The 26955-nt window shown below is 41.6% G+C and overlaps 1 protein-coding gene across 5 annotated transcripts in view; it reads right to left on the reverse strand.

The window, feature by feature from the left end:
• Window positions 1-4977: 4977 nt before the first annotated feature.
• Window positions 4978-26955, reverse strand: part of hhatl (hedgehog acyltransferase like) — a 35581-nt gene continuing 13603 nt past the window's right edge. For 4 of the 5 annotated variants that reach the window (XM_062957740.1, XM_062957739.1, XM_062957738.1 and 1 more), the window contains exons 3-13: window positions 24820-24843; window positions 22040-22107; window positions 20806-20919; window positions 17071-17265; window positions 14723-14932; window positions 12471-12642; window positions 11347-11491; window positions 10269-10304; window positions 9892-10093; window positions 8135-8276; window positions 4978-5204 (exon numbers count right to left, since the gene is read on the reverse strand). In XM_062957740.1, coding sequence (XP_062813810.1) covers window positions 5080-5204; window positions 8135-8276; window positions 9892-10093; window positions 10269-10304; window positions 11347-11491; window positions 12471-12642; window positions 14723-14932; window positions 17071-17265; window positions 20806-20919; window positions 22040-22107; window positions 24820-24843 — 1433 coding nt within the window. In that variant the 3' untranslated portion in view covers window positions 4978-5079. The remainder of the gene's footprint in view (window positions 5205-8134; window positions 8277-9891; window positions 10094-10268; window positions 10305-11346; window positions 11492-12470; window positions 12643-14722; window positions 14933-17070; window positions 17266-20805; window positions 20920-22039; window positions 22108-24819; window positions 24844-26955) is intronic. The other variant, XM_062957742.1, reaches the window with a different exon arrangement.

The following is a 26955-nucleotide window of genomic DNA, read 5'->3' on the forward strand; positions in this document are numbered from 1 at the left end:
AAGGCACTGTGCCGTGTGTGTTAACTGGAAAATGAAATACATGAAGCCGATTGGCTGAGCCTGCAAAGACCTGGGGATTGATTTGATACTGTTCCTGTTCTGCTGCTGCAAAGCCAGTTTGGACAAGTTTTTCAGTGCTGATGGAATACTGCTGGTGGAGAGAGCAGTGAATACTCAGAGAGGCCTTGCTATTTTGAGGCCTGTTTGCTTCTGAGAAAAGAGGGTGAAGAACCAGGACTGTATTCTTCTCTGAAGCAGATTTGTGGACTGAGAAAGGAGTGTTTATGACTGTGGACTTCTGTAAGTGTAAATACCACTGTTTTTTTTATCTCTTGGAATTAGTCAATTTCCTGTATTTTTGTTCTGCAAAATTGAGTGGCATGTTATTGTTCTGCGGGTGAGTCCAGATCGCGGGCAGTGTAAAAGCTTCCATTTATCATCATCAATCTATAACAAAATTAATGCATTTGACCCAACATTAACTGTTGCAGCCCAATGTTTTGGAATTGTGAGATTTGTAGTTTAGTGAGGCACCAGCACCCTTGAGCAGAGAAAGCTAAACACCTTGTAAAACTACAAATCCCGGGATTGTTTGTAACCCACCACATTTGGCAACAAAGGGTCGTAATGCACCACTTTTGGAAGTTACCAGGCGCAAAGATTGATAATGGATTTGTTCTGGTATGCTGAAACTGGGAGTTTAGAGACATCCATATTTCTGGGTTGTATCTTTTTAAATCCTTCCGCACATATGACTGAGGATGCAAAGGGTTACAAATCAAATCTTGGCTCATCTGATTTACACACTTGTGGTTTGAAGGTGAAGATTTGGAACCAAAGCAAAGGCGATTTTGCAAAAGGCGGTTTCCTTCTTACTCAAGCTGTGCAATCTTATTGTGCTTCCAGAAATCAGGTTTCTCCTGGCCCTTCTCAGCACAAAAATATTCAGACTCCTGATTATTTGCACTTACAGGTGTAGCCTTCAATGCACAACAGCTGCGGCGCATAATCCTCCCTGTACTTGGCATGCCTTTTGCAGGGAGCAAAGCCTTCCCAGGGCTTCCCAAAGCCGTGCGGGGCCTTGGCTCCCGGCCATGCTCTTAATCCTCTCTCCTTTTGCAGATTATATTTCCCCATCTGCATTAACTTGCCCCTTTCCAAGAGGACTTAACATTTGACTGGCTCTTTAATCTTTAATCGAGTTGCTACAATGGCAAGCGAATGCGGGAGATCCATGCGCAGCTGCTGCCTTGTCAACCTGCCGTGACCTATGGCAGTCTAGCGGTGCATCTACACTATAAGATGCCATAGCATTAAGCCTTGGAGTTCAAGTGCTGGCAAACTGCATTAATTCTACAGTGTAGATGCATCCCCCAGTCCCCGGCGGTGAGCTCATAGTTCCATTGGAAGGCCAGGCATCTAACTTTAGATCCTTCTGCAACATTCCAGCAGGTCCGGTTTCCTGATTTAATTTTGGCTCATTGTGGATGGGATGAGTTTGTCTTCCACGACAGCGCATGGAATTAATTCGCTGTCACTGATGCGTCATGGAGCATACAATTTCGTCCCTCTCTTTCAAAGCCAAGGTCTAGATGGCTCCATTTCTTCCAGGATGATGACCCATAGTGGGAGTCATGTGAAAGGTCTGGAAAAAGGGAGCAATTGTAGGGCCGACAGTATCATCCGCGGAGAAGTGGTTAAGTTGGGACATTAGTTCAGAAGTGCATCTACACTTTGGAATCAATGTAGAGTGACATCACTTTAATTGCCATGGCTTCAATAAATAATAATAATAATAATAATAATAATAATAACAACAACAACAACAACAACAACAACAACAACAACAATAATAAAAATGCTTGGGAAGTGTTCGACTTGTGATTTTGTGATACAAAATCCAGCATATCTATCTTGTTTGCTGTGTCATAAAATAATAATAATAATAATAATTGCAAAAGTATTGGAAAATGAGCACGCAAAGATACTGTGGGACTTCCGAATCCAGACTGACAAAGTTCTGGAACACAACACACCAGACATCACAGTTGTGGAAAAGAAAAAGGTTTGGATCATTGATGTCACCATCCCAGGTGACAGTCGCATTGACGAAAAACAACAGGAAAAACTCAGCCGCTATCAGGACCTCAAGATTGAACTGCAAAGACTCTGGCAGAAACCAGTGCAGGTGGTCCCGGTGGTGATGGGCACACTGGGTGCCGTGCCAAAAGATCTCAGCCGGCATTTGGAAACAATAGACATTGACAAAATCACGATCTGCCAACTGCAAAAGGCCACCCTACTGGGATCTGCATGCATCATCCAAAAATACATCACACAGTCCTAGACACTTGGGAAGTGTCCGACTTGTGATTTTGTGATATGAAATCCAGCATGTCTATCTTGTATGCTGTGTCATACAATAAAATAATAATAATAATAATAATAATAATAATAATAATAATAATAATAATAATAATAATAACTTTATTTTTATACCCTGCCTCCATCTCACCAAAGGGACTCGGGGCGGCTTACATGGGGCCAAGCCCAATTAGTCACAAACATTGCAAAAGACATGACAATATAAAAGCAAATCTATAAAACATATTAAAATCGCAATGCTATAGGAACCTGGGAGTTGTATGAAGGTTGAATGAAAAGTAATACCTCCACCTTCATTACTTGCATTTGGATGGGAATATTTTAATAAATCAAACGCAGAAATAATCCTTCGAATGTGCTCTTTAACTACCACTATTCACTTTTCACATAATCACCAGACAATTGGATACATTTCTCCCAACGATGGAAGCCGTCACAGAAAAAGTCGACACTCTATTTCCGCAACTGGCATCTCGCAGTCCCCGTCGTACACAGATCTTCCGATAGCCAAGCAAAGCCATAATGTGACCCACACGTTCTTGTGAAATGCTGATGATGCTTGAAATTTCTCTCTGAGTGATACAACGATCGTCATGAATCAATCTGTTAAACTGCTTGTGAAACTCGGCGGTTGCTGTCACAGAACGTCCAACTCTTTGTTTGTCATGCAAGTCAGATGTTCCCACCTCAACATCTTTAAACTTACTCGCCCAATGATGCACAGTATTCACATCAACGCAATCCCCATAAACAGCTTGCATTCTTTGAGGAATCTCTTTTGGGGTGACACCTTCTGCTCTCAAGAATTCAATGGCTGCACGTTGCTTAAGTCGCATTGACCTACCGTCTGCGCAGGGTTCCATACTTCACACTTTAACAACACAACCGTTCAATGCTAAGGCTTCCCACCAAATGGAACTGTAGAGGAGAGTCTACTGAACAAGCCAGGACCTGCCGCAGACCAGGACTGCCATCTGTTGAGGAGTTACAGAGGTGGAGGCATTACTTTTCATTCAACCCTCGTAGTTTCCCAAGGTGTTTCGCCTTCCTGTCAAAGATTGCTCGAACCTCACCAAACTAAAACTTTCAGAAATCTCAGAGCCTGGAATCAACTTCAGGACCATTCCTGAGACGTCATCTCTTGTGATGTCACAAACCATTGAAGTTGGCCACATCAAGGAGATTTTTGGGTATAATTAAAAGACCCAAAATGCTTCTTTCTTGTGAAACTACCACCCTACATTGTTACAGTGCTATGCTCCATATCCCTTGGGATTCCAGGTCTTGTAGTTTGGTGAAACATTAGGGTTGTCTGTCTGAGGATTTTAAACTGCAAATCCTAAATGTCATAGGATGTTGCCATGGCAGTTAAGGTGAGACAAAGTCAGCCCTTGATGTCTGCTAAGGTTTGGTTCCAGAACTGTCTGTAGATACCAAAATCCATGGATGCTCAAGTCCCATTCCATACAATGGCAGAGTAAAATAGTGTCCCTTATATAAAATGGCAAAATCAAGGTTTGCTTTTTGGTGTGTGTATGTATGTGTGTATGTGTGTGTGTGTGTGTGTTTGTGTATGTGTGTGTGTGTGTGTGTGTGTGTGTGTGTGTGTGTATATGTATGTATGTATATATATATATATAGGCAAAGGTTTTCCCCTGACATTAAGTCCAGTCGAGTCTGACTCTGGGGGTTGGTGCTCATCTCCATTTGTAAGCCAAAGATCCAGCATTGTCCATAGACGTCTCCAAGGTCATGTGACCAGCATGACTGCATGGAGCACCGTTACCTTCCCACCAGAGCAGTACCTATTCATCTACTCACATTTGCATGTTTTGCACTGCTAGGTTGGAAGAAGCTGGGGCTAAGAGAGGAAGCTCACCCCGTTCCCCAGATTCGAACCGCTGATCTTTTGGTCAGCAAGTTCAGCAGCTCAGCAGTTTAACCCACTGCACCACCAGGGGCTCTCTCTCTCTATATATATATATATATGTGTGTGTGTGTGTGTAAAATTAGGTGCCTCGGCTTATATTCGGGTCGGCTTATACTCGAGTATATACGGTAGTTGTTCTATTCCAGAAACTTTGGTTGCCACAAACTAGATTGAATGGGTTGAGACTATGATGAGAGATTGCCTCTCCTGCAGAAACAAGGTTTTTTGCAGTTTAATAAACTTTCCCCATTTTTTTAAATGATAGAACCAATTAGGAAATGACAATTATATAACCCAGGGACATAAATCGTGTTACATAATCTTTAGCATTATAACAATATAGTGCAGACATAGGCAAACTTGGGCCCTCCAGGTGTTTTGGACTTGAACTCCCACCATTCCTAACAGCCTCAGGCCCTTTCCTTTTCACCCTCAGCCGCATAAGCGGCTGAGGGTGAAAAGGAAGGGGCCTGAGGCTGTTAGGAATGGTGGGAGTTCAAGTCCAAAACACCTGGAGGGCACAAGTTTGCCCATGCATAGTATGGATCCTTGTGAGCCAAGGCAGTCACTTTGACTTAGCATTGGGTGAGTTTCGCCTCAGGCAGCACAATGTCTTGGGTCTTAATCATGGCCATATAACTTTGATCACAGGTGCATTCAAGTCTTGTAGAAAATATCTTTTTATTTGAACTGCAAAAGGATTTTTATTGCACAGGTGAGGTGGTCTGCGGCTACGAGATTGCTCTACGGCTGGCAGTTTTCCTTTACTCGGCCTTTTCCTTGGCTTCTCTTTCTTCCTCTCGGATGGCCAGGATCCGTTCCCTCTCCTTGATCAGCTGCACACCGCAGTACGTGATGAACCAGATGGAGAGGGTGCTCAGAGGGAAACCTGAGATGGAAAAGGAAAATGCAATGAAATTGTTTCAGAAAAAGGCATTTCGTCACCGAACCCGGTTAGACAATAGGTGCATCTACACTGTAGAATTCGTGCAGTTTGAGCCACTTAACTTCCATTGCTCAAAGCTTTGAAATCCTGGGAGTTGTAATTCGGTGAGGCCCCAGCACTCTTTGACACAAAAGGCTGAAGACCTTGTGAAACAACGTCTTCCAACACAAATGGCTCACTTATATACAAAATAGAAAATAAATAAGTACAACGAATAATTTGACTGTTAAACTTATTATACTGTTAAAATTCACAGTAATCACAAACAATATTGTATGAGTTTTGCACCATCACTCCAAAATAATATTGACGCCGTGTGTTCTTATGCCGAGTTGAATATGAATCAGCCGACCACGACCGGTTTCGGCCTTACTCCAGGCCTTCTTCTGATGGTCTGAAATTATTATATTCATCAATATTTGCTACAGATATATCCATTGAACATCATATAGTAAAACACTTTTTAAGGTACTTACAATAGTTATAAACTTTACACTTGTTCTCCTTAGAGATGTAAATATATTTTACAGAATAAATGTGTACTCATGGGATACTCTGCTGTATGTTTGGTTCTAATGCCTATCTGTATTTTATAAGTGTTTTTATGAATGTCTGATGTAATTTAATAACTTTTTAATTGATTCACAATGTATTGTACAATTTTATATATGTGTTTTATTGTAAGCTGCTGTGATGACTCATGGGCCATGTAGTCCCGTGCCTAGCGCTGTGGTGACAGATGAAGAGGAAAACTTGGGTTTTCCACCGTTTCAGCCAGAATTAGAAGTTTCCCAGCCAGAATTGGAGCCCTTGCACCTGCAGGAGGTTTGTCTTCCAGAAATCGGCCAAACAAGCCCTGAGTCAAAATCTCCCCCATTTTCTCGCCGTAATTATTATCAACAACAAAAGGGAGTTCAGCAAGCTAATCGCAGAAGCCTGAGAATTGCAGCCCGGCATTCAGATGATTAAGCCTGCTTCCATGGGAAACTTTAGGGAGTCATGCATCTGGACACAGAGATTGACTTTCGGTTCTGGTTCCCCAGAGAAGTGTTCTTTGATGGGAAAACGAGACCCTATTTAGGTTCCTTGCCCTTTAGGAATCTTGCGGAGTCAATTCGTCAGCTACCGGAGTGGGTTGTGTGTGGACAGCGCTACTCCCGCTTCCAAGCCTTCGTTCACGTTTCCAGCCTTGTTTACCTCCACGGACCTTGCCTTGCTTCCTAGGACTCAGCCTTGCCTTCCAGGACCTTGCCAAGTATTTACCACGGATTTTGTCCCTGTTCCTCGTTCCTTGCTGCCTTGTATCAAGCCTTGTGTTCCAAGAATCAAGTTTACTTCCTAGCCTTGCCTCAAGTTCCTTGGACTAAGAACCTTGTCATCTCCCCTCACTTTGCTTGGCAAAGTGAGTGTTTCGGTTATTGGATTACAACTTTGGACCTTAATATTTCATATTGGACATTGTTTCTTTGGACTAATTTTGACCTTTCCTGAAAGGTCTACTCCTGAACTATTTCCTACACTTGCTTTTATTGACTTTATATATTTCCTCAATAAAGATATTAGATAGATTCTGGCCTCTGCGTATGGTTATTGGTGCTCTGCAGCCTGGGTCGTGACAGCTGCCCTGAGTCCCCTATTGGGTGAGAAGGGCGGGATATAAATATTGTAATAAAATAAATAAATAAATAAATTGCAAGTATGTTCAACTTGGCATAAGAACACACGTACAAAACTCATACAATATTGTTTGTGATTAACAGTATAATAAGTTTGACAGTCAAATTATTTGCTGTACTTATTTATTTTATATTTTGTATATAAGTGGGCCATTTGTGTTGAGCTTACTAACTCAGGTACCCATTCATAGTATACTTTTCAAAACAACATCTTCCATCATTCCATGGTTGAGTGGCATCAAACTGCATGAATTCTACAATGTAGGTGAAGCCAAATGCCTGTTCCTGGAAGAACTATAAGACTATCAACAACAGGACTTATTTCAGCCATAGAATGAAAACATTTTACAAAAGGGCAGTCCCTCCACATTTGCTGAGTTTGGGGGTGTAGGACCCCTGCAAAATGCCAATTAAAATGCTACTTTTTAACCTGCGAAAACACCTTCCTAAGAAACTTTAGGCCCACTATCATGACTCTCCCATCTGAATCTGACCATTGTGTCATGCTGGGGGACTTAGAGATTCCAACAGAGAAATCACAAGTCTGTGAATAATCAAATTTGTAAAAGTTACATCTTCAAATCTCAATCTAGATGATCTTGGGTTAATTGGTTTGTGAGCAAAACCATCCAACCACAGAATTTCCTTGGAAGAGACCCAGTGTGGCACAGTAAGGTCTGCGTGCTGGACTTCCACCCTGGAGACCAGGGTCCAAATCTCCACTTGACTATGCAAACCTTTGGGTCAATCACACTCTCTCAGCCTCAGAAAACCCAGTGATAGCTTTGCCTTAGGTCCATAATATGTTGGAAACGATTGAAAGGCACACAAGTAACAGCTGCTGGAATTGCCTCTTCTACGTGACTGTTAAAGGTAAAAGAAACAGTTTCTGCTTTTAATGCAGAAAGTTCTTTGTTAATCACTGAAAGTGTGCATTTTGCACAGAACAAATGCTCAATTATGGCCATTTTTGCTTTGTAATCACAATTTTCTGCACCGAAAATAGTATTTCTGTGCAGAAATACAATTTACTGTGCAGAAATTGCTGCTTTCAGCTGAAAAGCACAATAGGAGAAGTCTCGAACTGTGAAAATACTCTTCGGTCCAGGAATCTTCTCATCAGGATTTCCCAAAGCTCAATAGATGCATTTGCTTTTATTAGAATAAAATATTCCACAATATTCTCTATTTATTTACCTAATTGGAGGATTCTCCTGGAGACGAGAAGAGCAAAGTCTAGGCTGTTGAGGGCGAGGATGTTATAGAGGACGATGGCCCAGAAATTGGCCGCCCCAAAGAAGGCCCGGATCCGTCGGGACATTGCCTCGGACATCCCTCCCTGACAAGGAGAGGAAACACAAAGCATGAGCAAGGAAGAGAAATTAAGTAAGATCCAAAGCTCCCCAACATAAGTAGAGTAGCCTGTAGAGGTTCTGGAGTTAGACAAGTATTGTGGACCATCCACAATGACCCATCCTTGGATCAGAGGGCCTTACAAGGCTGATGATACATCAAAGTGAAGTGCCTTCATAGCATTATAGAGTTGGGTGAGACCCCAAGAGACATTCAGTTCACCCCCCCCCCCTTTTTGCCAGACAGGAAAATACAATCAAAGCACTCTCAACAGATGGTCATTCAGCCTCTGTTTAAAAACCTCCAGAGAAGAAGTTTCCACTGAATTCCCAGGCAGATTACTGAATTCCCAGGCACTCTTACCCTCAGGAGGTTCTTCCTAACGTTTAGAAGATATCTCTTTTCCTGCAACTTAAATCAATTGTTCCATTTCCTGGTCTCGAGTGCAGAGCTTTCCAAACTGTGTGTCACAACATGTTAGTGTGTCATCTGCAGTGTTTAGGTGTGCCGTGCAAATGTAACGAGAAACCTCTGGGTCTATGTGAAATAAGCAATTAAATCAGATATTTTCAAAAACATAAATGAAGGGTTTTCACAAGATGTGCTACATCCCCATACATTTCGTTATTACAATCTATGTATGTGTCTGAATCTCTTACAAGGGGTTGGTTTTGTCAGGGAACCAGCGCCCCTGACTGATTGATGAGCCAGGTCTCATCTCTGCTCACCCGTCAGACCACTTAGCAAACGGCGAAAGTGGCACTGACCAAGAACGACAACTTTGTTGATTTTATCTGCTGAATCCCAGTGGCACTGAAAGCTTTATTTACATTAATATTTACAGTGCTAATTACCAAAGCTATCTGGACACATCTTGCGGAGCTTCTCCGTCTCTCTCAGAGGCCGTTATCAGTACACTGTAGCACCTCCCTTGCATTGCACAGCCTGTAACATATCTTCCTGTCACATAGCACAAATGGAAGTCTTTGTCCTTTACCCTTCTAGCAATCAATCAGGGCTCGCTGTAATTAACCTCTTGACTGCTGGAATGCTTGCCGGAACGAAATACACACACTTCCACAGCAACAATAGAATAAACATTTCACCACATATTACAAAACACTAACAGGTTTAACATCTGGTTAGCTGATAAAACTGAATCACTATGTTGTGAAATGATGCATGTCTAAAAAAACTGGATCACCAACATGAAATATTTGGAAAGCTCTGCTCTAGAGCTCCTCAGTATCACCTCTTTTCAAATATTAACGCATGAATTTCATGTCCCCTCTCAGCCTTCTCTTCTTCAAGCTAAACATACCCAGTTCCTTAAGCCATTCCTCATTGGGATTCAAGACATTTATCCATTTTGGTTGCCCTTCTCTGGACACCTTCCAACTGATCCATGTCCTTCTTTAATTCTTTTGCCCAGAACTATACAATCTTATTCCAGGTAAGGTTGGACCAAAACAAATTAAAGTGAGACTATGACTTCCCTCAATTTCGGCACGGGACTAATATTGATGCAAATTAGATTTGCACTGGCTTTTTTTGCTGCCATCACACTGTTGCGTGGTCTACTAAGATACCTAGATGCTCACCTCCATGCTGGCAAATGGCTTCAGCTGAAAGAACTGCTGCACCCACAGCTCAAAATTGAGGCCAAAGCAATTGCAGATGGACCAGATGTAAACGATCTCGCAAGGGCCCAGCCAGAGGGTGGTGACCAGAAATGTAGATATGGTGGCCACCAGCTCCTTCAAGATGTTGTCATGGTTCCCTCCAAGGTAATCATAGACGTATCTGGGGAGCCACAAAAGAAATATGTTTACCATAATAGTATGGGATATCACAGACCCAAGGAATTGTGTAGAGTCAATGAATTGTTGCTATTTCCCCCTCATAGGTTCCCAATAATTTCCTTCAAGACATGGAAACCTCCTGGAGATCCTAAGACAAGAGAGATAAGGAAACTTACTTGCATAGCCAGTCATTAATTCCTCTGTCAAAGTGCCTGGGAAACAAAAACAAAGATTTTTAAGAATTAGATGCTTCCAATTAACTAGATTTTCCTAGATTTCTGCCCTTATTGTGCATTTCCAGAACATCGGTGGACATGTTTATAGTACCTAGGCCCATATGCATCCATGTGCATGTGTGTGTGTGTTAACTTGCTTATAAGGCCCCATCTAGACTTAGTCTATGAGTTTTCATTGACCAATGTAGATTGATATGATGCAGATTGAACTGCATTGAACGGGATTACAGGTCTACACTGACATATAACCCAGTTCAATCTGCATTATAATAGCAGTGTAGATGGGGCCTAAGCTTGCATTTAATTATTTTCTAACTCTCTTGCTCTTAAGAAGCCTTAAGTCTAAAAGCCAAGAGAGTGATGTCATGTCTATTTATTTATTTACAATATTTATATTCCGCCCTTATTTCTCATCCCGAAGGGGACTCAGGGTGGATCACATTGTATACATATAAGGCAAACATTCAATGCCATATAACATAGAACAGAGACAGAGACAGACGCAGAGGCAATTTAAACCACTTCCAGCTTCCAGCTTCCTGAGGGTATGTTTGATTTCGGCCACAGGGGGCGCAGCTGCTTCATCATCCACTGCAACTGCACTTCCTCATTCCAACGGTGGCTGCCCACATATAAGTGGTACCTAAATTTCCTACTTGATAGATGCAACTATCTTTCAGGTTGCATAGGTCAGCAACGAGCAGGGGCTATATATTTTTTTTAATTGTCAGATGCTCACCCTGACACAGGCTGGCCTCGAACTCATGACCTCTTGGTCAGAGTGATTTATTGCAGCTAGCTGCTAACCAGCCTGCGCCACAGCCCAGCCCCTTCTAGCAATGGAGACCCAAGTGCCATCTGATTCAGGTTGAGAACTTCTTATATAGAGTTTGAGCTTATGGGCTTTATTTCAATTTTCAAATGTAACCCAGTGCTATTCCAGCCCTTTCCCCTGAAGTAGTTGGCGGGATAAATGGAAGACAGTGTCTCTGGTGTAGCTGTCTCAGGGGTCACTCACGTTTCTGCAAAGACGTAAAGCATGGTGATGCACTTGGGGGGCTGAGGAGGGTCCAGGTGGTCCAGCCGGGCAATGGTGTTGATGACCCCAAACATCACGGCGGCTTTTACCCAGTCATACACCAAGTTGGAGTAAGCCAAGCCCGCTATGGAAGAGAAAAGGAAGAGAGAGGAGCTACACGTTGGAGTACAGAAAGCCAACAACAGAGAGCTATGGGTAGCACCCATCAGGGTTGTGTTTCTAAGAGCAATTGAGAGATTTATTTATTTATTTGCAGTATTTATATTCTGCCCTTCTTTCTCACCCCGAAGGGGACTCAGGGCGGATCACATTATATTCATATAGGGCAAACATTCAATGCCCATATACACATAGAACCGAGACAGAGACAGACGCAGAGGCAATTTAACCTTCTCCTGAGAGGATGTTCGATTCTGGATGTTCGATTTGAAACCTAATTTCAAAGAATTTAGACAGCAGAAAGATTGGGAAGCATAGTCTAAGAGGGATGGAAGCAGACAGAACTAGGGAATTGCTTGGTTGACTTCAAAGAAACAAAACGGGTTGGGATACTTGGTTTTCTTGAGCTTCTGAAGACACTTTGAGACCTGAGTCAAAAAGCAAAAGGGCACCTTTCCATTTCACTCCAAGTACAGATGCTGCTCAGGATTGATGTTTGAGTCTTCAAAACAGTTGATGTGCAGAGCTTGGAAATTGAGCACCCATTGTAGGTCTCATTCAGATAAGGATCCCAGCATTCACACCACCACGTTGCAACTACCACTCCTTTCCAACAATTTGCACATCTACATGGCCAAAACTGCCCTGATCTCCATTTAGTATCAGGCACCAGAATGTGACTTATTCTGTAGTGGAGTTGCTACAACAGCAGAGAAACTCTAGTGATGCCTAATAGCAAGGACTAGAGATTTGAAGAGTAGAAGTCAAGTGACGTTCTCAGATGAATCCTGTTTCATATCTCTGTAAAGTAAGCAATTTGGTATGTGCCAACGTGGGTTGTTTCTCTCCCCTTCCCCTACCAGATATCTCTTGTGAGCGCAACTTATGAGAATATGTTATGTTCCTAAGCATTTTAGGAAAATGAATCCAATGCAGCCACTCACCCAAGGCCCAGTCTGAGAGCCGGCTTACAAACTTCATGTCTGAAGGGAGGGTCAGAATGTAGAAGTAGTGGAAAAACATATCCACAGCCACAATGGCCAGAAGGTGGATGATGGCATTGAGTCGGATGTGCCACATCTCATAATCTTTACGCCGCAGCTCACTGACATGGACCTGTTGGGAGAGATCATGATTATGAATATGGGACTTGATTGCCTGTGAGGGCACTTCCAGGCAGCACCAAATCGCGAGTTTTAATGAGGGGCAAAAAATCCCAGGACTTCAGAAGAGGTCCACATACAGACCTGTTGGTCCCAGAATTTCTGCCTCCATCATCGACATTTGATGCTTCCTTGCGAGATTTAGAGGCTGTCAAGATAGCCACTGCAGGACATCCGCCGGAAACTTTGGCGGTTTTTAAGAAACAATTCAAAATGTGGATATGTGAATTGCTGCAAAAGTTCCATTCTTTGTCCTGGCCAGAGAAACTTTGCCCTTGACCTGTTTAATAAAGTTTCTGGCACACAAATAAAGTTTGTGGGGTTTATTTATTTATTTCGTGTCAAAAGCATTGGTACAGCAAATACATTTCAAATAATGGAAATAAAATAAAAAAGAAAAGAAATCACAAGCAACTAAATAGTTTTGGACCAAAAGCGGGCAACAGCAACCGCATTGTCTGTAGCTTTAGTTTGTGGGGTAGAACTGCCCAAGTCAGCACTACACAATGAAACAGGAACAGGCACTTTCAAGCCAGGAACAAACTTTGTCATTATTGACAATTTTTAGAGCCTGCCTGCCTGGATATCTGTCAAGACAGATTTGGTTGTGTACTTGTGGCATGGAACACAAGTACACAAGATTGCTGTTCCTAGCTTGAAAGTGTCTGTTCCTGTTTCATTGTGTATTACTTATTGTGAAAGTACTTGTTCCACCCCAGAAACTTGGTTTTTCTGCCACAAAATTCATTAAACAGGTGAAGAATAAAGTTCCTCTTGCTAGAACAAAGTTTTTGCTTCCTACTCTACTGTCACCTTCTTTTTAGGAACCAACCAATCAGGAACAAAGATCTAAAACCTGGGAACAAACTCAGATAAAAAGTCCTATGTTTTGTGATTGCAAGAACATACAAACATTCAAAGATGTGGATTTTCGTCTCAGATCCGGGATATTCTTGCACCTCAAAATCTTGGGTTTTTTGCCATTTTTAGCGCTTCCTTCTGCATTTTGAGGGAATGGCATCTGGCCACCCTTCATTTTGCTGCGGAAGCTCCTGAGATAAATCTACTGCTTGGACGGGCCCTGACTTACTATCATACAGAAAACAATGCAGGTGTTTATCTCCACAGATATATATTTTTTCCTTTCCTTGCCTAGTTTATCCATGCCTCACAGCCTCTGAGGATGCCTGCCATAGATGTGGGCGAAACGTCAGGAGATAATACTTCTGGAACATGGCCACACAGCCCGAAAGACATACAACAACCCTGTGATCCCGGCCATGAAAACCTTCGACAACACAATGTAGGTGGAATTTTCTGGTTATCTGGAAATGTGGACAGAACCTTTCCTGCTGGTTGTGTTCTAGATATCTTGGTGTCAGATTATGGAAGATACAAAATACATCACACAACACAGACAGTTCACCTAGATGGCAAAATACACTCTTTGACAGCCCTAGTTTTGTTCCTGCTCACAATTCATGTTGGTGATCCACAAGGCCTTTTTCTTCATCTGGAAGTATTTTGGGGGAGTTCTGGGACTTTTCATTCCTACTTCCAGGGTCACAATATTTTCAAGAGGGTTCCATAGCCTTAAGCCATGGCAGTTAAGATGGTGTCTGAATTCATTCTGCAGTGTGGATTTACCCCTGAATTGAGCCCATACTAGAGTAAACCCAATGAACCATTTACTCATTAGTAAGTCAACACTTACGTCAACTCCACTGTTTCAATGGTTCTATTGAATCAGCCCAATGGATCCAATAGATTGATGACTGGTCTACTGCTTCCAGCCTTCACATATGATAGCTTTTGCTCTATAATTCTCAAAATATAGATCTCTTTCTTTATAGATCCCAAAACATCATCTCAAATTTTAATTGGACATATTTGGAAGCTTTCTTGGATCATGTTACATTTTTCATTATATTTTTTGCATACTTTTAAAGCATTAAGAGTGATATAGACATGGAGATCAATTTTAGAGAAAACACGCTAAGGAGCAACAAGGCACCTATGGTAGAGTATCCCACCTGCTCATAGAATCGGTCGAAGGTCATGATGGGCCCAAAGAAGAAGAAAGGGAGGTAGAAATTGTATTTCAGCAAGGCAAAGATGGAGTAGTTGCCGTCTTTCCTCTCGCAGTTTTCCAGGGCGAAACTCATGCAGCGCATGATGCTGAAGCCACTCCCGCCATAGAAGAGAACATCTTGAAGATCAAAAGTTCCTGTTACAAACTCACTCTGTACAAAAGAGAACAGTTACCTCATATACTGAGGAAAATGGCTCATTGCAGAATCTGGTCAATTGCAGAAGAACCTCTGGGCATGGGCACTATTTCCTTCAGCCAGTTTGAATGTCATTTTAAGGGCAGAACACTACAAAACCCCTTCATATTGCAAATGTGAAGGACTGCCATAAGTTCTCATCCTGGCATTTTTTTCATAGAGGGCACCTGCATTATGTCAACATTATGTCAACCTGTCAACAAAAGGCAACCTCATAGATTTTGCTTAAGCAAGGAAAACTCAGTTCCTCCCTCTCAAATATAGTCTACAGCACCTCATATTCATTGGCAGTCTCCCATCCAAACACTAACCAGGTCTGATCCTTCTTAGCTTCCAAGATCAGATGGGATCTGGTGCCTTTACGATATTTAGGTAGGTTAGAGAGCACTGTGACCTGTCAAATTACTGCTTTAATATTTCCAGCCCTGTTTCCAATTGCTAGTTCCAACTTGAGTAGACCCAATGAATTAACAGGCTTTACCTACATGTTGACTTTCCATTCCACAACTGATTTAATGTGTCTCCTTAAACTGGGGAAGTCAATAGGATTTAGATCATAAACTGCAACTAAATTGCACATTTCTCCCATTTTGATGGGAAACATGCTCCATTCTGCTCATGCCAGTGAGGCTGGGCACAGCTGGGTTGATAGAGAAAGGGTAATTTTTTCCTTTAATTTAATTTAATTAAAATAATGAAATAATGAGAATATTAGCATTTTGAGATTTATTTTGTACAAAATTCGCTCATGGTTGTTTTGGTCCGCCCACCCAACAACATTTTTAATCGAGGAAATAGCATTTTCTGTGCAGAAAATAATGTCCAGTAGGTAAAGGTAATGTACCTTTACACAACCCATTGCTGGACTGTGTCCCACATCGCAATCTTTTAGGAAAGCTTAGCTTGTGTCTTTCTGCAAGGCAGAATTGGGTCTCTTCGAACTCTCTGATGCTATGGAAACATCTATACTGTAGAATTAATACAATTTGACACTACTTTAATTCAGTGCTATGGACTCCTGGGATCTGTAGTTTTACAAGTTCTTTAGCCTTCTTTTCCCAAGGGTGCCAGTGCCTCACCAAACTACAACTCCTAAGATTTCAAGTCATTACTTCTAGACCTGTGATTCTGAGAACTTCACGGAAATGAAATCTGGACTGCAGGCTCATAGACCATTCTAGCTTGAAGCATTCAGCAGAGCATACTGTAATGATGTATGAGTTTTGTATTCATGTTTGTTGTGTTTAACTATGTGCTTGTGGTTTGGTTGGGTAGGTGTGAGACGGCGGCAGCTATTTAGTGGCCCTCCTCTGAGGCAGTTGCCATGGAGATGTGGGCAGAATCATCTGCCAAGGGGAGGAGAAGTGAAGAGGTTTTTTAAAGTGAAGCCTCAGTCTGTGCTCTGATGAGGCACAGGAAAGATTGATTCCAGGTTGATGGGATCAAGGAGACTCAATTGTTCATTTTGAGTCGGTTTCAAACAAATTTGGTGATTTATTTAATGTAGTCTGTGTCCTGGAAAGGCACAGAGAATCTGTGATAGTATGTCACAGGGGTGACTGTGGTTTGAAGTCACTGGCTAGTCCAAGTTTCAGACTTTGGGAACCAATCCCAGCTGGACTCATAGAGATCCATTGAAGTAACAGTTTAAAAGGAGCAGAGGAAGAAGTTTTAACTACTCTAAGTAAAAGAAGTGATACTTTAGAGAGTTTGATTCATCTCATTCTAGTATTGTAACTGTTAATAAGAATACCTCTAAGTGAAACATCTTTTGTAACCACCAAGCTTGTGCCTGAATAAACTTGATATTGTTTTTTTTACATCAAAGCCTCTGTCATCTATAGACTCCCTCAGCACAATTGCGCTACCATTTTAACACCGAATAAAGTAAAAGGCTTCCTCTGAGCTATTGGGTGGTTGAGCACTTTTATAATCTAAAGGTGTCTCTCCACACAGTGGTGGTTGCATTTCCACTAATCAGTGGCAGTTATCTTATATTATTTGGGACATCTATTCGTTATTAATTGGGTCTTCTACACTACCCTCTTTTACACATACCTTCAGAAGAGCCAGGAAGGAGCAGCTGGACTTACCTGCCAGGTGCTAAAGGGCTCCACCTTGAACGAGGCCAGGCTGCAGAGGCCGGCGACAAAGCAAAGCCACTTCTGCTTAGTTATCGCAATGGTGTAGAGCACCAGGCAATGCGCGAGGATAATCGTTAAGTAGGTGGTGCCCATGGTGCCCAGCACAGTCAGCATCCCATAGACCATGTAGACCACAGACCTGTGCTGTGAGTAAATAGAGGAAGGAATGTTATAGGAACAGCATCCTAGTCCTAGTTTTCTCTGTGGCCCCCAAGGTCAATTTGTCCTCCATGTCATAGTTGTACCATCATGCCCACTTTTCAGAAGTGATCTCAGGTGGAAGCTTGGAAGAGTTTTTTGCCATATCATAGAATCATAGAATAGTAGAGTTGGAAGAGACCTCATGGGCCATCCAGTCCAACCCCCTGCCAAGAAGCAGGAAATCGCATTCAAAGCACCCCCCGACAGATGGCCATCCAGCCTCTGCTTAAAAGCCTCCAAAGAAGGAGCCTCCACCATGGCCCGGGGGAGAGAGTTCCACTGTCGAACAGCCCTCACAATGAGGAAGTTCTTCCTGATGTTCAGGTGGAATCTCCTTTCCTGTAGTTTGAAGCCATTGTTCCGTGTCCTAGTCTGCAGGGCAGCAGAAAACAAGCTCCCTCCCTCCTCCCTATGACTTCCCTTCACGTATTTGTACATGGCTATCATGTCTCCTCTCCGCCTTCTCTTCTGCAGGCTAAACATGCCCAGCTCTTTAAGCTGCTCCTCATAGGGCTTGTTCTCCAGACCCTTAATCATTTTAGTCGCCCTCCTCTGGACGCTTTCCAGCTTGTCAACAGCTCCCTTCAACTGTGGTGCCCAGAATTGGACACAGTATTCCAGGTGTGGTCTGACCAAGGCAGAATAGAAAGAGGGGGAGCAGGACTTCCCTGGATCTAGACACTATACCCCTATTGATGCAGGCCAGAATCCCGTTGGCTTTCTTAGCAGCCGCATCACATTGCTGGCTCATGTTTAACTTGTTGTCCACAAGGACTCCAAGGTCTTTTTCACATGTACTGCTGTCTAGCCAGGCGTCCCCCATTCTGTATCTTTGCATTCAATTTTTTCTGCATTATCTTTTCTGCAATTATCTTGCATTTGTCCCTGTTGAACTTCATTTTGTTAGTTTCGGCCCATCTCTCTAGTCTGTCAAGATCGTTTTGAATATTTCCCCAACAACAGAGTTCCATTAGGGGGAAGAAAAGCCCATCTGGGAATCTCATCATAATTTTATTCCAAAACAAGCATAGAAATGTGGGCACAATGGAGAATACAGGTTGAGTCTCCCTTCCCTGGAAATCCAAAATACACTTTTTGCCAATAGCAGCCCATTTTTGCCTTTGGGGAAAGGGGGTGAGGCACACATCCAGTACTTGCTGGGTTTTCCCCAAAGGAGCCCTGATAAGAAAACAGGGATGACATGGAGGACTTTTCTTATAAAAGGCCACTATAAATAGCAAAAGTGCCACACTTTTCCATGGTCATCTTTCACCTGATCCATGCTAGTGTGTGATGGGATGGGCATCTTGGAAACCCATTTACTATCACACTGTATCCAACCAGGAGGGAATGAAAGTCTCAAAGGAGTGGAGACAATCTTCCCCTCTTTTCCTGAGAGCTAAGAAAGAATCTGGGACGTTTACTTTCTCAAGGAACCTAAAGGGATTCTGTTTTGCCTGTCCTTGAGGGAAACCCAGCACACATTGGATGTGTGACTTGCCCCCTTTCCTCCCATACCTCATTAACTATGTATGTGCAAATACAGGTATTCCAAAATTGGAAAAAAAAACTTCAGATAAAGTGAATTCATCCTGTACTTTAATCCTATGCATCCTTTGCAGTATATAAAACTAGATGGTCTTCTTCACACTACACAGTAATTGCACTTTGATTCCATTTCAGTTGCAATAGTTAGCCACCTTGAGTCTCTATATCAGGAAAAAGGCAGGATAAAAGTAAACAAATAAAAAAGTAAATAATTGTTTCTATGTTTTAGAATCCGGGGATTTGTGAGCTCGTCAACCTATTAATCCCAGGATTCCTTAGTCAAAACGATCAAAAGTAGTATCGAAGTGAAATATTTGCATAATGTGAAAGAGACTTAAAACAGTTTTCAACTTGCAAATATATTTTTGCTACTAAATATTCTTTTACTGGAGAGCTCTGATGTGTTCCATGTACTGTTTATTACAAGTGTGATTAATCAGGTATATTTTTATCAGTATGGACTACTTATTTCATCTGAACAGACAATATTGCTTTGACATTAGCTGCCAAAGAACCCTTCTTTCGCATTGCTCTCCTGCCTTTTTACTGCAGCCTTTTCATCCCCCATTCTCCTCACCAATGTATGCTTCATATTTTTAAGCATAAATGAATGCAGATATTTGCAAATGAATGCAAACCTTTGGCTAGACACCCTGTTCCCAGTACTTTTCAGCCCTATTCCAAAGGGATCAAAGGACGTACAGCTTTGCCTGACTGATGCCTCATACATTTTCTGCATTATCCGTGACGTAATGATGCCAGCTTTATTTCGGAGAAGGAAAGTGATTAAGCCACCTCTTGCTTAGGAAACTCCTATGAATTTCATGAGATTGCCATGGGTCTACAGTCAATTTGAGGGCACATAATACACACTTTGCATAATGTTGTGCAATTCAAAAACCTGTCGATAGATGGTGGTGTTGCCCTTGTGTGCATGTGCCTCCAAGTTGACTCCAAATTACAGCAACCCCATAAATTTCTCAATGTTATTTTATGGAAGGAATATCCAAGGTGGGTTTCTCAGCTCCTTGCTATGAAATTTGGCCCACAGCACCTGGAATTCATTGCTGGTCTCCCATCCAGGTGCTAACCAGGGATGAGCCTGCTTAACTCTAGGGTAACTTTAGGGCAATGATGGGCAACCTTTTGCGCTTGGTGTGTCAAAATTCACCAAAAAACCTAGCATGACTTGGGTGGTGTGTCTCTTTGAGAAAAACAGCATAATTTCACAATGTGTATAGTTTAAATAACAAAAATGTATAATTATAATATATCAAAAACTATTTATTACCACTATTTCCATGTACAAAAACCTATGCTATCTCTTGCAGTTTCCACGCTGATTTCTTTCTATTCTAGTTTCAATGTAGTCATGAATAATGAATAATATAATAATAATATAATAGTAATAATATGATAATATACTACAATAGTAGAATAATATTATGGTTCTCATCCCCTTGATCAGGTCATGTAAGTGTTATTCATTTCTATAATTGTATGTTTACTTTGCTTAATAATGTGTTATTATGTTTGTTATGTAATGTTTGTGTTGTTTTTATGATTGGAAACTGCCCTGAGTCCCATCTGGGAAATAGGGCGGCATATAAATAAAGTATTATTATTATTATTGTTATTATTATTATTATTATTATTATTATTATTATTATTATTATTATTATTATTATTATAGAATGAGATTATATATAATTATATATAATGTGCATAATTCCCATGGAGTAAACAACAAAACCACTGGACCAAATCACACCAAATTTGGCCACAAAAGACATAGTCATCTAATCAATCTGCATGCAGCAGCGTGTCAGCAAAAATGGTTAGGCGTGTCAGTGCTGACACGCGTGTCATAGGTTGGCCATCACTGCTTTAGGGCATTGGTAGCATTTTCTTGAAGGTTTCATAGAGCTCCCTTACCTGGGGGACTGTCATGGAGCAGATCTTGGCAAAGAGGACATGCCCTGAAAGGGCAAAGATGATGAAGTTTCTGAACGAGGAGAACCACATGGCCCACTCAAAGTCAGCAGTGTCCTGGGAGAACAAAACCATGCCAGAGAAAGTGCAGAATATCAGAATATGTGCTGCTCACTGCATTATCTCGCGCAATATATTGTCAGGAGAACAGAAAGCAATTAAAGATCTATCCCTGTGTCTCCGGAGAGACATCAAAATGTGCAACGAAAATTATGGCTAGAGCTTCAAAAGCCGTTTTGTAATGCAAATGCATTCAGAATCTTACAAAAAATGTTTCATTTGTTTGTATAACATTTTGGTCAAGATCCTGCATGATCAGGCATAGTCACAAGAAAGCAATCAAAGGGATTGCTGGATGGACCCTTCAAATGGGATAAGGATGGCATGTTTCCTCTGAGGTCATGGCTGGATAAGGAAAAACAAATTGAAATTGAAACCAGACAAGACAGAGGTGCTTTCCATCAAGGGACCTCATCTGGAGATGGAGGTGTGTTAACCAGTCCTGGACAGACAGTGCATTTACAATATGGAATGAATGCCCTTGCACCCCACTTGCACCATGGCTCCATGTGACTGAGTCCTCTTGGGAGTCATAGTTTTCTAAGGTCCATACCCTTCTCTTGGTGCATTTACAATATGGAATGAATGCCCTTGCACCCCACTTCAAATGCCATGGCTCCATGCGATTGAGTCCTCTTGGGAGTCATAGTTTTCCAAGGTCCATATCCTACTCTGGGTGCATTTACACTGTGGAATGAATGCTCTTGGACCCCGCTTTAAATACCATAGCTCCATACTATGTGTTCCTAGGAGTTATAGCTTCCCAAGGTTTCAACACAGAGTCTAAATGAGATTTACTCTTCCACACACTTCCCTGCTTCGATGTAATGTAGTTTTCAGTGGTTCATTAGGCATCCCATGCCTTCTCTTTGGAGCAGCAAAAAAGCTTTAATGGTTGGATTAAAATCCAACCCCAGTTGCAGCAGCTGCTAGACTGTGATCCAAATGTTATAGGTCCTTTCCTAATGCAGAACTATTTAGGGGTGGCACTAGTGCTTTTAACGTTTAGACTGAAACTTAGAACCAACGTGAAATACATATCTTTGCTCTGGCTGCTGCTCTGTTGGTTTCTAGCAAAAATGGGTCAAAAGGCTGCCCAGTCTATTGAACCACTTACCATTTTCCTGCCGAAATAATGCCATCCTGGTTTTATATTATCTCGAAACGTCTTTCGGTTTATGCTCTCTGGAGAAAAACAAAGAAAAGAATATTCACGATGTTGATATGCTCCCTGGCAACACTGTAGGGAGCGCATTTGCAATGTATCAGCAGAAAAAGATAGACATCTATGATTCATTTCAGATAACGATTGCATTTTTGAGTATGGTTTTTTATGGCTAGTACATTGAGAGGTAAAGAGGCAATTGGTGCCAAACTATTTTTTTTGTTGCTAAAGCTCTTGGAACAGTTACTTTTAAAAAAACCTCTGAACCCGGCAGAAACATTCATTAACATTTGAAAAAAAAGGCCACGTTTGTTGAGGAATCCTGGAGTCCAAATGCCAAATATTTCCAAACTACTTATGACTGATTTAACCAATTCTACACAACCTTAAATGGGGGAACAAAGTTAAGGGTGTAATTGTTGTAAATCAGCAAGAGGCTGATAGCTTAACTGGGGATTTAGAGAGGATTATGGGCTTTCCTATGGCACAAAGAGATGGACTCTCAAGTCTGGGAACTTCAGGTCTAGGAAATTATGTTTCTCTCTGTGAGAAAACTGGTTTGGAAAGTACTTCAGGGCCTCATGGCCAGTTCGAGGAATCAATAGTAGATAAGGATTCGAGTGAAGAGCTGAGTGATAAGGAGGGTTTCCAGGAGAACCCACTTGTAGTTACGGAGATTAAGAAAAGTCACTATTTACAAATCGGAGCCAAAAATATATTGTGTCGTTCAGAAAGATTACGTGGGAAAGTTGGGGAGAAATTTCACGGGAAACGTAATGCTTTCATGGATGGCTATTAAAGAACAAGTTGTTTACTTTAAGGGCAGTTCAGGCAACACTGTGTAAGAGTGAAAAGCTAGCCTGAGTTCTTTTGTTCACGGTTCAAGTCAATCCTTGATTTTGGATTTAACATATCCTGGAAGTTTTCTGTGTTTCTGTTCATGTACTCCTACTCAAGTCTTATTAATTATATTTTCCTGCTTGTAGATTTATGCTGTATCTCATTCCTGGCTGTTCCTGGACTTTGTCATCTTTGGAACATTATGAGACATTTGGATTAGTATTTGGTTCTAACCTTTTGCTAAACCTTTTAGGATTATATATCTTCCTTCCTTATTCCTGATTTTTATATGCTTTTTATCTGTTTTTACAATGAACTGTTTGTTTATATTTCTGGACTCTTATGTCGGGTGCAGTCATAGGTGTTTCCAGACCTGGACTGCAACAGAAATCCTATTTGAGTTTTCCTTATTTGAAATATTTGGATTTCCATTTTTTCCAGATTTTGGAATATCTGTATTTGCACATACATAGTGAGTGAAGGAAAGGGGGCTAGTCAAACATCCAGCACTTGATGAATTTTTCATTAAAGGGCTCTGATGGAGAAAACAGAAGAATGGTAAGAAGGGAGCACTCTGTTTGCACAAGGCCCTTGAAAAACGCAGATGTCCCAAAATGCAACAGGGATGCAGTGATTGCATCCAGTTGGTGACATATAAGTACCTTCCAACTTTCCCAATTTGGAAGGGACAGTCTTGATTCATCTTTTTTGCCCCTCCTACTTTTTTCAGGTACAGGAGAGTCTCACTTACCCAAGGTTCTGGATTATCCAAGGCATTTTTGTAGTCAATGTTTTCAATACATTGTGATATTTTGGTGCTAAATTCGTAAATACAGTAATTACAACATAACATTACTGCGTATTGAACTACTTTTTCTGTCAAATTTGTTGTATAACATGATGTTTTGGTGCTTAATTTGTAAAATCATAACCTAATTTGATGTTTAATAGGCTTTTCCTTAATCTCTCCTTATTATCCAAGATATTCGCTTAACCAAGGTTCTGCCGGCCCGTTTAGCTTGGATAAGTGAGACTCTATTGTATGTCTTATGGTGCATCTACACTATAGAATGAATGCAGTTTGGCACTACTTTAATGGCCATGGTTCAATGCTTTGGAACCATGGGATGTCGTTCTACAAGCTCTTTAGCTTTCTCTGCAAAAAGAGTGCTGTTACCTCACAAAACTACAATTCCCATGACTTCATGGCATTTTTTTTCGTGTCAGGAGCGACTTGAGAAAGTTGATTCTGGCGTGAGAGAATTGGCCATCTGCAAGGACGTTGCCCAGGGGATGCCTGGACAGCCTGTGGGAGGCTTCTCTCATGTCCCTGCATGGGAAGCTGGAGCTGACAGATGGGAGCTCACCCTGCTCCCTGGATTTGAACTGCCAACCTTTTGATCAGCAGTCCTCCAACACAAGGGTTTAACCCATTGTGCCCCCCAGGGACTCCACTTCATATAATTGAGCAATGGCAAATTGGTGTCAAACTGCATTAATTGTACCGTGTGGATGCACCTCCAGTTTTTCTCTCCTCCTATTTCCCCCCTTTGTTCTCTGCTTGCTTAAATTGCTGCAAACAGAGTTCAATGTACTGAAGGAATTTGAACAAAGAGGGAAAGGAGAGAAATGGGTGAAACCTTGCCCTTCCCTGGATGTTCAGGCAAAAGCAAACTGCTGCAGCCTCTCTTAGTTTATCTCTTCTTCCCCAGTCAAAACCCTTTTACCTCTTGGCCACACTCTGATGTTGCAATTATCCCTGTTTTCTGAAATACTGAAGAGCATGTCATGCACAGGATAATTAATTCTCTTGCGTCATCCTCTTTCCCTGCACTTTCGTAAGGCTTGGTTTGAAAACGTGACACGTTACTAGCAAGAGTAATGACACTCACCAAGACCAAGCTCATCCGCCAAGCCTGTGGAGGGAAGCCAGAACCCACCATGAGCCAGGAATTCTTAATCCCAGTCCAGGAACTATTCCTCCATAAATAGAAACCCATTATGGATTCCATTCGGGTAGGTTGCGACTATAACATCTTGATTCAAATAGGATCTTCAAGATCAGGGCATAGGCAAACTTGGGCCCTCCAAGTGTTTTGGACTTCAACTCCCACAATTCCTAACAGCCTTCCGGCTGTTAGGAATTGTGGGAGTTGAAGTCCAAAACACCTGGAGGGCCCAAGTTTGCCCATGCCAAAACTAGATCCACAAAAGTGAAGTCTGCAATTCTGGAGGGCTGACTTTCTCAGGATCTTTATGAGAGTGGAAAAATTGTCACTATCTCTAGCACCTGGCCTCAAGCTTAACTCTTAACATTATTGATTGTAATTAACACATGCCAAAATAAACATATTTTGGCATGTGTTAGACCTCCATATTCACGGATCTTGCATCCACAAGTTCAATCATCCACAGCTTGAAAACATTCCAAAAAAGCAAACCTTGATTTTACCTCTCTATATAAGGGGTACTGTTTTATTACACCATTGTATGTAAGTGGACTTGAGCATCCATGGATGTTGACATCCTAGAACAGTAGTTCTCAACCTGGGGTCCCCAGATGTTTTTGGACTTAATCTCCCAGAAATCCTAACAGCTGTTAAAATGGCTGGGATTTCTCAGAGTTGTAGGCCAAAAACATCTGGGGACCCCAGGTTGAGAACCACTGTCCTAGAACCGAACCTCAGCAAACACTAAGGCCCACTGTACATATACTTCATGCATTTATCGCTAACTAAGCTTTACCTTTCCTAGTCTATGCAGGCTACCTGTGATTTTCTGCAGTAGTTGCAAAACTCCCCCAAAGATTTGCATTTAATTACACTATGTAACACATTTTTTCCTACGATATAAATGTCATTTCTTAATTTCTTAATTGGTTTGATCATAAAAACATGGGAAAAGTTTCTTAAACTGCAAAAAATTGGAATGTCTGGGCTGTGGCGCAGGCTGGTTAGTAGCCAGCTGCAATAAATCACTATGACCAAGAGGTTATGAGTAGGAAGCCAGCCTGGAATGAGCACCCGACTATTAAAATAAAAAATAGCCGTGCTTGTGTTGACCTAAGCAACCCGAAAGATAGTTGCATCTATCAAGTAGGAAAATTTAGGGACAGCTTATACGGGAAGGCTAACTTAACTGATTTACAACACTATAAATACATCCAGCAGCGTGCGTGCTGGATGAGGAAGTACTCCATCAAAAGGACCTGTCATCACAGTGGAAGATTAAGCAACTGCTCCTCCTGTGGCCGGAATCGAGCATACCCTCACAAAGCCAGAAGCTGGGAAGTTAAATAGCCTCTGTGTGTGTCTGTGTGTTGTTTGTCTAATGGCATTGAATGTTCGCCATATAGATGTGATCCACCCTGATCCGCCCTGAGTCCTCTTCGGGGTGAGCAGGGTGGAATATAAATACTGTAAATAAATAAAATAAAATATTTTTTGTGGGAGGGGCATCCTGTAGCACATTTTGCTTTAGTTTTTCAACGAATATCTGATAGAGTCTCAAACAATTCAACACACTTTGTGACAGCCACAAAAATGAAGTTTCTGGAGTCTAATAACTACTTTCAAAGTAAAGACTGAACAATTAAACAGGAAATAATAAATCAGGAACAGAAAATATTTCAAATTTTGTTACATAGTGACAAACCTGCGAATAATGTAATCAGCGGAAGTTAAACCCATGAAAGTGGAAGCTCTTTCCTTAAAAAGAACCCATTTCCAATAGTCTATATTGGAATGAAAATGTCTTTGCTAGTTGATAGAAGGATAGCAAAGATGGAACTGTTTCTTAGGGGTGAAGTTTCGAATTGTAGTGGCAACCACCAAGAAGTCCATATCTGATGTACTGCCAACCACAATTGTGAAAGTGGCGGGACTCAAAGAAGAACTTCTCCTGAGGAACTCAGGATCTAGGCAGACTCAAAAGGAGAGAGATGGTCCATCAGGCCAACGTAAGTCTTCTGGAAGAAGCAAAGACCACCAGCATTGAAGAGATGATCCTCCACCATCCACTTTACTGGT

Source organism: Anolis carolinensis, chromosome 6 (genome assembly GCF_035594765.1).
Source record: "Anolis carolinensis isolate JA03-04 chromosome 6, rAnoCar3.1.pri, whole genome shotgun sequence".
NCBI lineage: Eukaryota > Metazoa > Chordata > Lepidosauria > Squamata > Dactyloidae > Anolis > Anolis carolinensis.